The following is a 13,972-nucleotide window of genomic DNA, read 5'->3' on the forward strand; positions in this document are numbered from 1 at the left end:
GCTTCCTGTGCTTGGGAAATACGCCGGACGAATTGGCCAGAAATTATGTTTCATAGTAGATTATGAAGCAGGATACGGTCACCTTTTTCCGAACAACTGATATTATCACTATTTCATAGTTACTCATAACCTCATGCTCTATCATCGTATCGTAACACGCCAGTGACTGGAATGTGTGGTCCGGACTCTATTGTTTACAGAAAATGTCGTACAGCTGAAATACCGCTGAATGTGGCGTCAAACAAACACAGGCTCATGACATCGTCAAAACTGTATAACTTTCTGTGGTTGTTTTGTCGTTTCTATTTTACTGTCATCTGTGCTTAAGGGGAAGTTGAAAATGGTATTCTGATTTCAACAACCTCTTGTTTCTGATTCCCTTCCTGTAAACGTAACAGGAAAGAATAAAGTCAGATGGACATCAAGCTTCATTTCCTGAACATTAACGAAATAATCAAATTTATCATCTGCTTTGCTACCCATCCTGTGGCTATTGGTCGTTTTCTTTTAACTAAAGAGCGATCAGCAAGGTCAGCTGGCCACGCTGAGGACCCGAGTTCGATCCCCCGTATGGCACAGCGTTTAACATCCATTTCTGTTTGTGGAATACTGCTAAAAGCAGCGTAAAACGTTTCTCAGCCACTCACGCAAGTAGTATTACGATCGTAACCCACACCAGGACCCTCTTAATACAAAGAATATTTGCTGCTGAAATACTTTTATTGTCTCCGGATTATACATCACTGAAGAATATGGACACTCAAAACTTGCTGTAGTCAATGTCGTCGAGAGTGCTGCAACCGACCTCGGCGTTAGACCTGAAATGATCCAAATATTGGTCTTTGTTATCAGCACCAAACACTAGCATCGTCATCAAAGACATAACTACGTGAGAGCATATCAGGTTTCATTTACCATAACTTATTTCGTGAATGAACTTTGATTTCTTTAAAAGAAAATTATTTTTTCACTTTTAAATTTAGACCTATTTATGACTTGCGACAAACGCAACAACAGCATTACCATGGAATTTCAATCAGGATATTGGGAAATGGGCCTTTGAATGGTATTTAGAAGTGATGCACACAAGGAAAAGAGACATTTAGTGGATTGCGACTTCTTTATTATGAGGAACGCAACGTTTCGGTGTACTTCTTCATCAGATGAAGGTGAAAGGATATATCCTTTAAACCGTCCTGTTCCGGATGAAGGGTTATACTCCGAAACGTTGAGGAACGCACCTCATTAAAAAAGAAGTTGACATCCATAAAACAACTGTTCTCCTTATCATCTTCCAAATTATGTCAGTGAGTAAAATGTCTATAAAAATGTCACATACGTCTGTGCTTCTATTTTCTGGTCGGTGATACTTAAAATCTTTTGCTCGCGATCGGTAGTTTGTATGTGTGTGGGTTTGAACATGTGTTTTTCTTTTCGATTGGCGTTTATATTTTGTCGGGGACAAAACAACGGTGAATTTAACTATATGTACCAGGAAAAATATGAAAAAGGAACACTTACGTGGCGTTAGCAACTCTGAAGGCGTTCTTCTGGATATTTGCAATACCGAGATTTTTACAGATCACTTGAGAGAGGGTTAATTTTGCGATTTCTTTCCGTTGATCTGTAAAACAGTACCACAATCTGTGCATTGAATGGAGGAGGATTCAATCATAGATAAGAAGATATGCAGAGGAGGATTCAATGAAATACAATTAAAGAGTGATGTATGTTATATGCACTGAATGGGACATTTGGTAAAGTATGTTTTGAAATATTATTAATCTTGTAAATAGGCACAGCAAAGTATCCGGCATATATTCTCGGGATACATGTGACTCATGTTGTGACCCAAGTTATTGAAGATATTGGATATTTGCAACACCGAGATTTTTAAGGATCACTTAAGAGAGGGTTAATTTTGCGATTTCTTTCTGTAGATCTGTAAAACAGTGCCAGAAGGAGGGAGGATTCAATCATAGATACGAAGGTACAGAGGAGGATACAATGAAATACAATTAAAGAGTCATATCCGTCATACATTCACAAGTTACATATGACTAAATTGTCACCCAAGTTACTAATGATTAAAAAACATTTCTTAAGATACTGAAAACAAATATATATGTTGGCGGTTCTGGAAAAGTATGTATATTCATCTCTATATATATTCAGCTCTTATGCAGTGGGTAATATTCACATCTAACGGACGTACCTGATGTGAAGCCAATGGTTGTATTGCTCGTTTCGTACCAGAATCGATCCCCGGTCCGTAAATCACTAAATTGTCGTCCTATTATGAAAGCAAATGTTGGCCCAACGAGACCACCAGGAACAGAAGTCTCAGTCATAGCTCCTGGGTATAGGTCTAGCTTACTTGTGTCTCTGAAAACAAAAGTGTATGAATGAGTATGGTTTTATATAGCCTATACTAATATTCCAGTGAGTGAGTTGTTTTACGCCGCACTCAGCAATATTACAGCTATATGGCGGCGGTCTGTAAATAATCGAGTCTGGACCAGCCAATCCAGTGATCAACAGCATGAGCATCGATCTGTGCAAATGGGAACCGATGACATGTGTCAACGAAGTCAACGAGCCTGACCACCCGATCCCATAAGTTGCCTCTTACGACAAGCACAGTCGCCTTTTATGGCAAGCATGGGTTGTTGAAGGCCTATTCTACCCCGAGACCTTCACGGGTATATTCCAGCAATATCACGGTGGGGGACACCTACCGGGATTTCGGCGTGGCGAGACAAAGAGAATTCAGGGTTTCAGATGTAAGACAAAACAAACAATACCAGACAAATACAGCCATACACTGCTCTGTCGACGCTGAAGGGATCTATGTAACAACTTCGAGTTATCGGTAACTCGATACAACTAGACATTGCTGAATACTGTTGGAATATGATGGGATCTAGCTTAAATGCCGAGATAACCAGATAATTGACACAAGTGTGTTAGACAGTTCCAGTCTGTTAAACAATAAAGTGTGATGGTATGAACAATAATTTAGTTTGTTCACAAAAGAAAGACTCACGTGTACACCGAGGAAGCGCATGAGGGGAGGGTTGGTGTTGTGATTGAGATGGAATGCTTTTTGGCGAACTTGATCGCCGCGTCTCTGAAGGCCGGGTAGGATGGGAGGCCATGGTCGCGGCCACGTTGAATGTTGAAGGATGTTAAGTCTTCCGCCCCACCTGCCGCCATGACGTGCTCAAACAGATGATCGGTCACACCTGGCAAAACAATATGTCCATGAGCAAAAAAGCCAGTCGATGTTACTCTCTCGCTTTAGAGGTCGATTATTCCTAAAACAACAGGACAGTGGAAACACGTCGTGGAATAATTCACATATTTGGAGAGATAATTCAGATTGGACACTATATGATATCACCATAAGGTCATAAAATTATGACAAGCAGTGAGGAACACGCGTTGATTTGGCACATTAGTGTACTAAACACACCCAAATCTCCTCGTTAAATAAATAAATAAATAAATAAATAAATAAATAAATAAATAAATAACACGGAAATATCAGATATCATCGTCCTACAACTTTTATCAACTGCTTTCTCACCCACCATTAGTAAACTTTTCGTCGACTTTCTGGCAATTGTCGTCCAAAAGCCCTTCGAAGACTTCTTTGATTCCATTGTTTGCGTAGAATACATCCATAAACATATCCTGTATCTTGAGGTCGGAATAGTCCTTGACATTGTAAGTAGCGCGGAGCAGCGAATGACCAAATCTGTTAGCAGCAGTAGCAAAACTGTTGAAGAGGCCAGGGTTAATAGAAGAGTCATAGGCATAAGTACTGCCTAGTTTATAAGCATCGTAGAAACCGCTACCAAGGACCAGAGGCAACCACTCATTGTAGGTGATGCGTTGTATGGCTGCAATGACAATCTTGCGGGCTTCTTGAAAGATAGTTTCATCGTCCCAATCCGTGTGCTCATCAGCCAGACCATCTGCAAGTCTGTTATGCTGCAGAACCCATAGCGTGTGCATGGATGTTAAACCAGCGAAGACATTGACTCGAAAGTCACCTGAAACAATTTTTTCATGTTTATTTGTTTGCTTAATGTCACACCTAGTCACTTTCCAGCTACATGTCAGAGACCTGTAAGTAATTGTGCGCGGTGGTCGAGCTGGCCAAGGCGCCAGGCTACTAATCCAGCGAGCTTGGAGGTGCCGGGATAGAGCCAACCTGTGACCGCGTGTGTGCAGTACACAACCCTGTGCACGTAAAAGAAACCACGAATCCGTTGATAGATGACCAGATGGTGGCCACACGAATACGTGCAAACACTTAGTTGCGGGTACAGCAACGTGTAGTAAACATGGACAAAGTACTGTGACTATCTGCCCCAGTCCACCCAGCTGTGAATGGGTACCTCGTAGGGATGGGAAAGTCAAATTAACTCGGTGCGCCTTTTAGGCTGCAAGAGTTATATCATCCCCAGGGAGTGGAGATTGAAAACAATACTGTGTGCCGTAGTGATAGCCATCCAATGATCGGGGAAACCAAAACAAAGCACGCTTGAGCAGCTGAACCAACTGGATATTGGCGCTATACAAATATCTAGTAGTATAGTAACGTTAGTGGGGTAAGATAAAATGCATTAACAATGTAACACAATCTAACCCTTCAATTTGTGACTTTTACGACAATGATTGGTTCATGATATCAGATCATGATTAAAAAAACTGTTATTGGCGCGATAGCTTTTCTCCTGAATACTCCTATCTGTGACAATCTGTCAGCTGTCAGGACAGATTGGTTTCAAACCGTCTGGTCGAATGAAAATCATTTTCTTCAGAGTGTCCCTGTAAGTAAGTGCACATATGCATTACAACATACATCCACAATGGCTTTGTCAATGTGAGGAACATACATCTAGTTTACTGCTATAGAAGCGCCTGTTTTACTCCACAGGTACGAAAGAGAAATAATGAAGAAACACTTATACTTCCATTCATACTGATCATACGGAGTAGATATAAAAAGACACCTACCTGCATTCGGACACTTAGTATCTCCGTTTCTCAGAAGGCAAAATGGCTTGTCGGAAGTTGGGAGCAGGTCTCCCCCAGAAGTGGTTTTCAGCAAACCTAATTGATGACAAAACATTAGGAGGTTTAGGCAACAAAATCGTTTTCATAACCAGATGAAATATCTGCTTATACAGTTAGCCCTAAAGTCTAAGCGTCTGTTTACGAATCCCTGTCGAATAGCGATAAGTCAGGACATTCATATGATGAAACCAGACATTCAAAGTGAGAATATGTAGCCTTACCCACACATATGCAAGGGAAAGTCAATTGTGAGCATGAGACACAAGTCAACGGAGGAAATATGTTTTCGTCGAATTTGGCGAACAACCACTCACTAAACGCGTTTTAAGCAAGAAAATTAATTGTTTCGTGGCAGGGGCAAGCATTAGAAGAAGAATGAATTCCTCCCTGAATTTATTCAAGACTGTCACACCGCCTTTGTGATATCATACTGTCACGATGAATAAGCAAGGTTGATTTTACGCCGCTTTAAGCAATAATTCAGCTATATCAAGGCGAGGCACGCCAGATATGGGCTTCATACATTGTATCCATGTGAGGAATCGAACCCGGATCTTCGGCGTGACGAGCGAACGCTTTAACCACTGGACTACCCCCACCGCCCCGCTATCACGATGGAGACAGATGACTTGAAGACAAATGAAACCTCGCTCTGTGCCGGTTTGGGCAAACAGCTTAGCGAGCTACTTTTATCGGAATGTCGACGGCACATACTGCCGTATTCGGGTGTAAACTGTTTTATGACTACTTAAAGGCTAAATGGTGTCACACCTCCATACATATACACATTTGTCACAGGCGTCCAATGTATACTTACCTCCTGAGTTTGTTCTTAGTTCGTCCAACTCCTCTTCGGAGCCTCCGTAGACGGTGCTGGCGTCGATGTAGGAGGTGAGGATGTTGTACTGTTCCCGAGGTGACGTGTCTGGGGACATGCCGAGTGGATGAGTTTATAACATTCTCAGATGATGATTGGTTGAAACCTAATGGCACTCGTTTGATTCACAGAGGCAAAAAACGTCCAGGATGTTGATGGTGTATACAAAATGACTTTTGCGTTAGGAACGTCTTATATTTTAAGGCAGGGGAGTTGCGATCGCCTTAAAGCTAAAATCGCTTTGTCCAGGTGCACACTCTACCAGAGTTGACCGTCCCGCGTAGCGCAATGCAGACTGTGGTCCGTTGCTGCCAGCGTCATTCTAAAAGACGTCAAAAAACTCTCATTGTTGTTACATGTACCCTAATCTGGGCTCTCTCTCGCAGATCCCAAGTTGAGGCGCATATGGAGCCGGTAACCAGTTTATTGTCATCCTGTCTGACACTCGGTGTTTCAGGTTCAAACGAGGACTGGTCGGCTCGGAGTCTGTATACTGGAATCTCAGTTGGCTGGTACTATGAAACCATCATTAGTATGTAGCAGTTCAAACCCAACATCACTTCAGCCAGCTACAGCATACACTTCCTGCTGTTGATATCGTCGTCTCAGACTACGATGGGCATGAACAATGAGGCGCTGGTGACGTCATAATTAGCAACTCGTCCTTATTAACCGACGAGAGCAGGTTATGCATGTTCCATTCTGAATGCAGACAACGTGTTTATCTTGGAACAGGAGAACGCACTGTCCGTTGTTGTGTGCAAGAGGTCATTTTAAGGTAGGAGTGCCAAGAGGTCAGGGCCTAGATTTTCGAAGCTCTCTTAGCGCTAAGTTAGTCCTAAGTTAATTTTAATGTAGGGTACTTACGGCTGTCTTCCAGCTTCGAAAATCTAGGCCATCACTGGTGGTAAGTTGAATGTCTTACGCTACAAAGATGAGGCCCTACATCCTGTCGTCATTCCATTCCTTTGGTAAGAGCCACGGGACATTATGTTCCAAAACGACGGTGCCAGACTTCCTGCTACTAACGTCGTGCAAAACGCCCTTAACGTCAATAAAGACCTCACATTACCCTGGACAGCTCGCTCTCCAGACGGTAATTCCATAGAGCACTTATCATGGACGGCAACACCTGTGGTCATGTTGTACCGAGCTGACCATTTGGACATGTATTCAAAAACTGTTTTGTGTACCTCACATGGACATTACCAGCCTTGTTTATTTCATTGTTCACTGTATTGTTATGACCATTTGTCCAGGAGCTTAACACATATTGATGTTTACATGAGGGTTGATTATGGTCATTTATGTTTTTTGGTGTTTTTTCGCTATCGAGAATCAAATCGGTTGCCAAATCACAACGCCTGTAGAAATTGTTAGGTATTACTTACTATGTGGGGAGGAATCCGACCGGCTAAATGGTAGGCAGTCGTTGAAGTACCTGTCGTTCGACGCGATAAGGATTGGGAAGCAATCGCCGCTGAAAATAAAAAGCAAAACAGTTTGGTGACACCGAACCGTTCCTTTCTATGCCGAGACAAAATCTGTAAATTACTTTGTAATTGTACATTAATTTTCAGAACGAATAATGTCAAGTGTTCTCGACTCTATATCATTCTGTGGTCATAAATGTAATATTACTACCAAGCAAAATATTTTGGTATATTTTTGTATCATGAATATGTATATATTCTGAGACTCCATCAGTGCATAAAAAGAAATGCCTCACTCAGAGTCATAGTCGGGATGCTTTCCGTTGCTTTCCATTCCTGTGCAGCAATCGTGCGCTGTGGACAGATGATCACTAGTGCTGGTATTGGCATACAACGTGCGAGACGATACATCACGATACTAAAGGTTTAGTCACGACGATATGTTGTCAAAGTATTGTGCACTGAAACTGCGATGGAAGACGGATCCCGAAAGAAGGTTGGCGATACGATTCGTATCACAATGCTAAAATATTTAATTCTAACACCAACTATAAAACTCATTAAAATCAAAACAAAACCGTTTTTTGTCACATTGTGCCAGCGTTTTCAATTTTCATTAAAAAAAACCAGACAGTTAAGTTCTATACATGGATTATGGTAATGTTCATAACAAGCGAGCGAGTGTGTCTGACACAGTATTTGCAAGTAACCAAATATTTTAATTATCCAACAAAAGTAAGTCTCTTTTTCCTGACAGATATCGCGATTCAGTAATATTCAAAGTTAACATCGATGCCTCGTGGTCCATTTGAAGTCCATTCGAGATATGCGATAATGTAAAGTTTTGTATCGATTCCCTGTATCGGCGTCGAATGGTTCGATTCATGGATGCGTACCAATGATTCGTCTCACCCCTGATAATCACATGGCAATGACTGTATCTGTTCCCGTGCCCCTCATTTCTTGTGGGAAATTTTATGAGGGACAATATATGGAGACAAGAACAGAAGAAAAGGGCAATGACTGTATCTGTTCCCGTGCCCCTCATTTCTTGTGGGAAATTTTATGAGGGACAATATATGGAGACAAGAACAGAAGAAAAGGGCAATGACTGTATCTATTCCCGTACCCCTCATTTCTTGTGGGAAATTTTACGCAGACAAGAACAGAAGAGAGTACTGCTTGAGACCCGTGAAGGTTCCCGGGGTAGAATAGGCCTTCACCAACCCATGCTTGTCTTAAGAGACGACTAACGGGATCGGGTGGTCAGACTCTCTGACTTGGTTGACACATGTCATCAGTTCCCAATTGCGCACATCGATGCTCATGTTGTTGATTACTGGATTGTCTGGTCCAGACTCGATTATTTAAAGACCGCCGCCATATAGCTGGAATATTGCTGAGTGTGGCGTAAAACTAAACTCACTCACTCACTCACTCAGTACTGCTTGAAGTACACATAAACAGAATATCGATGCCGGGATATGGAGCGTGGAGTTAATATTGTTGAAGGCAGACAGACAAAAAGGGTATAAACACAACTGTTTAGGTGAAAGCAGACAACAGAAAAAGACATTTCATGGAAATTCTAAGGGGGGTAGAAAGACATGAAGAGAAAAGGTTTACAAATTGAAAGAGATAAAGAATAGTTATCAGAATTTGATAATGATAAAGGAAATATTGTTGTCAATAGAATTAGATATTGAAAAAGGGAATAATGATATCGATAGAATTAGATAACGATAAAGGGAATGTTGTTGTCGACAGAATTAGATAATGATTATGGGAAAAGTGTTGTGAATAGAATTAGATCCTGATAAAGATGAAATTAGATAACGATAAAGAGAATATTGTTTCAGTAGAGTTACCTAATGATAAAAGGAATAGTGCTATAGATTGAAGTAGATAATGATAGAGGGAATAGTGCTGTGGATAAAATTAGATAAGGAAAAGGGAATGGTGATGTAGATAGAATTAGATAATGATAAAGGAAAAAGTGCAAGGGACAAAATTGGATAATGATAAATGGAATTGTTTGTAACCTGAATTGAAAACCAATGAAGTGAATAGTGCTGTAAATACAATTAAGACACACCGTTGACAGAAAAAAACAACAAACTTGTTGGAAATGGGATGAATATCTAAACATTCTCACCACTCGTCCCTGGTGTCCCAGCATAGTCGTGAGCCATGAACTGCCCCCATTGCATGACCAGAAGGTTCAGCGAGGTCTCCAGGCTGCTGTCATCGTCGTTTGGGAAACACGCAACGCTAACCGCTCTGGCACTAGGCAGATCATTGAAACGTGGTTTGCCGGACGCTGGAAGTTATAAATCCTTCAGTTGCACATGGATGGAGATCCTCGTGTATCTTTGCATGATGTTTATGAACTATGTTGAAGTTGTTGCTTTAAAATATTTTGAAATATTTGAAGTTTATTTTGAAGCTGTGTGTTCATTTATCGTACCAAACTGTGTTTGCTTGTGTGAGATCAGACGATATGTCCTAGGAGATATCGTTTGGAGAGTAGATTTTGTGTCCTGACAATGCTATGACGTCATGAACTTGGTGACGTCAAAAAGCTATGACATCGCTGCACTGCAAATCTAATGGCAGTGCTGTGTTCAGGTATGTACATTTTTCATTGATAAATAGATGATAAATAGAAATAGATATCAGTAGATCGTCGTAAATGTCTTAAATGTTTTAATGTCCATTCATGTATGGGTCTAACAATGCTTAATTTTTTAAATATTTGAAGTTATTATAAAATATTTTGAAATTGTATTTCACAGAAATAACGGCCTGTGCTTACAAAAATACATTACAGTCATAAACACTGTTTAATGTGCAGGTCATTTCGTGTATGGATTTAACCAAGCTTTGAAATATTTGAAGTTATTTTGAAATTGTGTATCAGAAAAATGATGTGGCATGCTAACTAAAGTCGTAAATGATATTTAGTGTGATTTCATGTGTGGGTTCAACAATGCTAAATCTACTTGAAACATACTATCATCGTAAAGGGCATTGATGAGTCGCCGAAAGTCCTGTAGAGGAGCTCCCCATCCTGGATTGTCGAGGTTGTTGCAAACTCCACTCAGGGGGCGGATGGTGAAGTCGTCTTCACATGTGCTAGAACCGTAATCATATGTCTCATGTGAACAGCATCATTTCCACTATTTAGACTAGCGAACAACAAACAGTGTACTTCTGTCAAGCATGATCAGCATATACGTTGTGTCTGTAAAAAATGTCTCGTATATGTTCACGTTTGTGTTAATAATTTATGTTTTATTCGTATTTTTATTATGTTTTTACAGAATCCAGTATGAATTAACGCTACTTGGGAGTCGACAAATGACGTTTGAGAGAGCCGTTCCACATTGCTGTTGAAGTTAGCAGCGGGTTCGTAATTCATTATTTGTTTTTTCGAATAACGAATAACGTGATAGCATTGCGTTCGTTATTCACTCTGTGTCCACCAGTTGTGTCAAATATAAAATTATATATATGATATACGCTAACCAGAATAGATATTTATAGACCATCCAAACTAAACCTACTCAGTTAATCATTCAAAGGCTGTGCATTTGTGTAGTCATATACATTGAAACCCATGGATGGAGATACAACAGGTTACTTTAACAGGTGTTCTACTGTGTAACAGTTGTTTAGTCGTTCAGCACTTATGATTAACGAAAAGCTAACCTACACTGTCTTCCTGAGTCGAACCTGAGTCTTCGGCATGGAGACCGAACGGGTTAACCACTGAGCTATCCCATTGTCGCAAACCCCACCCCCACCCCCGGAATAACTAAACAGCTCTTGCGCCATAGAGCACCTGCAAACCTGCGGTCTTTCATTACACGAATTTCAATATTAATGACAATATAATTGCAGATATTTCATGTATATCCTTTAATAAAGAAGACGCTACTAGTACATTATTCTTTTTTCTCTACGTAGGAATTACGAAACACGAATTCGCTGGGATGTAGGCACCTAACGCTTATCTTTCCGTGTCTCAATACCATACCCGTTGTTGGTTGGCTTATGTCTTATCTTAGAATAACGAACCCACTCCCAGCACGTTATTCGTCACTCGAAAAAGGAATAACGGGTAACGAACCCGCTGATAGCTCGTTATTCGACACACTGTTTCCATCAAACCATAAAACAATAAAAGTTTGTTTCTTCATCCTGTGGCTATTTATTCTGAGCTATTTAAATTCATGTATTTTCAGCGGTCTTAAAATAGCTATGAGAATAATATATATGACAATGTCAAACCTTATCGACCTGTAAGAATTGAGGATCCAGGTAGGTATACCAAATAATACAATAATAGAGTGATAAACCTAAGTGAATGTTCATGGTGTTACCCTTGATAGTGTAAATCAGTGTGTGCTCGATTTTCCTCGTAGAAGATCCTCATAGAACATAAGACTAAAGTTGCCAGTGATGCACTGAAAGGTTGATAGTCACATTACCTTTCAAAGTAGAAGTCTAAATTAAGACAGTGATTTCATATTTTTGAAGATTTTCTTTCTTCAAAGCAAGAGGAGATGTTGATTTCCATTACTCTTTATAACATTTGTATTTTTATTTGAATTCAATTTAACTGAATGTCGAAAGTAGCAATTGTCAGTTATTTGAAAGCGCCCAGCAAAAACCGGAGTTGCGACCATGCAAGCAAGCTATTTATACGTAAAGCAACGTGACGTCGTCAAGTACAGAGCTACATTATCAAGTGACACCAACTGACTGACCAGCGATGAGCTTTGACGCTTCTCACAACCTAGAAAAGTTCACAGGTCCTTCTCTGACTTGAATACGCATGGGGAGACATGCTTGGGTTTCTGGGGGCATATTCAGTTCAGCGAGGACGGAGATCCGAATTTACATGTACATGTTTGAACTTTCCACCTTTAAATGGGTATTTCAGATGATGCACATCTACATTGATATTATTTCACCTGTACTATAGATGTAGTATGAACAGTATCGATGAGCGTTGCTTCATAAAATGATTTATATGCATGTAATTTATATATGAAAATTTACACAAGAGTTTATAATGGCGCTCTCCGTAATCTGACTCATCAGGAAAAAAGACCTACCTGACCCTTGAACTGAGGTTAGCCTTCTCCCGTTCCACAATCTCATCAAGTTTTGATCCAGGGTGCCACACTCTAGAAGTAGCTGGAAAAGATCAAAATTAAAGAGTGAGTGAGTGAACGAATGTAGTTTTACGTCGCTTTAGCAATATCACGGCGGTGGACACCAGAAATGGGCTTCACACACTGTATCCATGTGGGAAATCGAACCCCAGTCTTTGAGGTTACCAAAGTATGAAGCCTTAACTACCAGTTGTCCTTGTTCCATTTTTATCTAAACCGGGAAGTCGTTCTTAAGTGAGAAATCGTAATCTCGAAGTTAAAACTTGTTACATTATACGAATCTACGTTGACCTCATCAAATTGCCAATCTTCCTGCTTCTTTTACCGTGATGGAGTTGAAGTTTTGGTCTACATACATCGGATGATGAACGAATATAATGTAATAACAAAAACAAGAAAAACGAGCTGATTTCTAAAACTTCTAAGATGCTTAGCTAAAAGACCACTCTCCTTTATCCTGCTGCTACACTTCTAGGGATTGACGCCATGAGACTGTTCACATGACTTCCCCTTAAAATAACACATGCGTGGTAACAACTTCCTTTCAGCCGTGGCAAGTATGATGGTGCAGCCACATTGTCATGGATTATTGATAGCGAGTGTTTAAAGTGACTGACTGTCGTCAAAGCAAATAACTGTGGTGCAGTTGTTTGGTACCGGTATATCTAGATATATCACTTCATATCGCTCAACTGACACCCTGACATAAATCTGTTTAAGTACATGGAGTAATGACTAATGACTGACGATAAATATTCAGAGGAAGAAACAGTTCCAAATTATAAAAATGAAATTAATGTGTGAAAAATACTTACATGCAGTAACAACCTCTAACAGGCAAACACCGAAAAATACGACGAACATCATAGTGGATAAAGTCTGCAACCACTGACTGGGGTAAACGCACGCTTCTTATATAGGCTTTAGACAATAAACCAAAGATAACAACGTGTCACGTTATTAAAACTGTACGTTTTCAAAAAACTAATCTATTCTTTTATGCCGTGAACAAAATCATGTTCAGTAACAAAATATATATACTGTTTTGGCGATCTGAATGGATTGATAACGGTACTCTTTAACAATATGCCACATCGAATTGCTTGACGGTCAATAATATCAATTGATGCGTATCAACTAAATAATTGCAACATTCCATGCAACTATCATTATATCTAAATTATTAGGAATGTTCATTGTCTCCTGCCTAAATAAGTGGAAAGTTTAGGCTGATTTAAAAATGTTATAAAAAAACGGTACCTTGTTTTCGTGTCTGCTGTCTATTGTGCGTGTATATGTGTGGTGAGAGAGAGAGAGTATGTCTAATTAGCCCAGTACCTCGTTCACACGAAGTAGACACTCTTTTCTGGACTTACTTTTTACACGACACA

General features: G+C 40.1%; 1 protein-coding gene across 1 annotated transcript; it reads right to left on the minus strand.

Annotated features, from left to right (window-relative positions):
• Positions 1 to 701: 701 nt before the first annotated feature.
• LOC137291723 (peroxidase mlt-7-like) lies at positions 702 to 13,465 on the minus strand. The gene is made up of 13 exons (XM_067823189.1): positions 13,397 to 13,465; positions 12,522 to 12,603; positions 10,412 to 10,533; positions 9,554 to 9,718; positions 7,695 to 7,752; positions 7,357 to 7,445; positions 5,906 to 6,013; positions 5,029 to 5,124; positions 3,594 to 4,058; positions 3,047 to 3,245; positions 2,216 to 2,385; positions 1,522 to 1,624; positions 702 to 818 (listed from the first exon to the last, which is right to left on the minus strand). Exons 1-13 carry the CDS (start codon positions 13,446 to 13,448, stop codon positions 761 to 763), a joined length of 1,767 nt encoding a protein of 588 aa, XP_067679290.1. The 5' UTR covers positions 13,449 to 13,465; the 3' UTR covers positions 702 to 760.
• Positions 13,466 to 13,972: the final 507 nt, after the last annotated feature.

Source organism: Haliotis asinina, chromosome 7 (genome assembly GCF_037392515.1).
Source record: "Haliotis asinina isolate JCU_RB_2024 chromosome 7, JCU_Hal_asi_v2, whole genome shotgun sequence".
NCBI lineage: Eukaryota > Metazoa > Mollusca > Gastropoda > Lepetellida > Haliotidae > Haliotis > Haliotis asinina.

Coding starts and splice junctions, on each gene's coding strand:
- LOC137291723 (XM_067823189.1), bottom strand. CDS start 13,448: ATGATGTTCGTCGTATTTTTCGGTGTTTGCCTGTTAGAGGTTGTTACT. Junction 9,719..10,411: donor CAATGCCCTTTACGATGATA/GTATGTTTCAAG, acceptor TATAACTTCCAG/CGTCCGGCAAACCACGTTTC. Junction 5,125..5,905: donor ACTAAGAACAAACTCAGGAG/GTAAGTATACAT, acceptor GTCATCAATTAG/GTTTGCTGAAAACCACTTCT.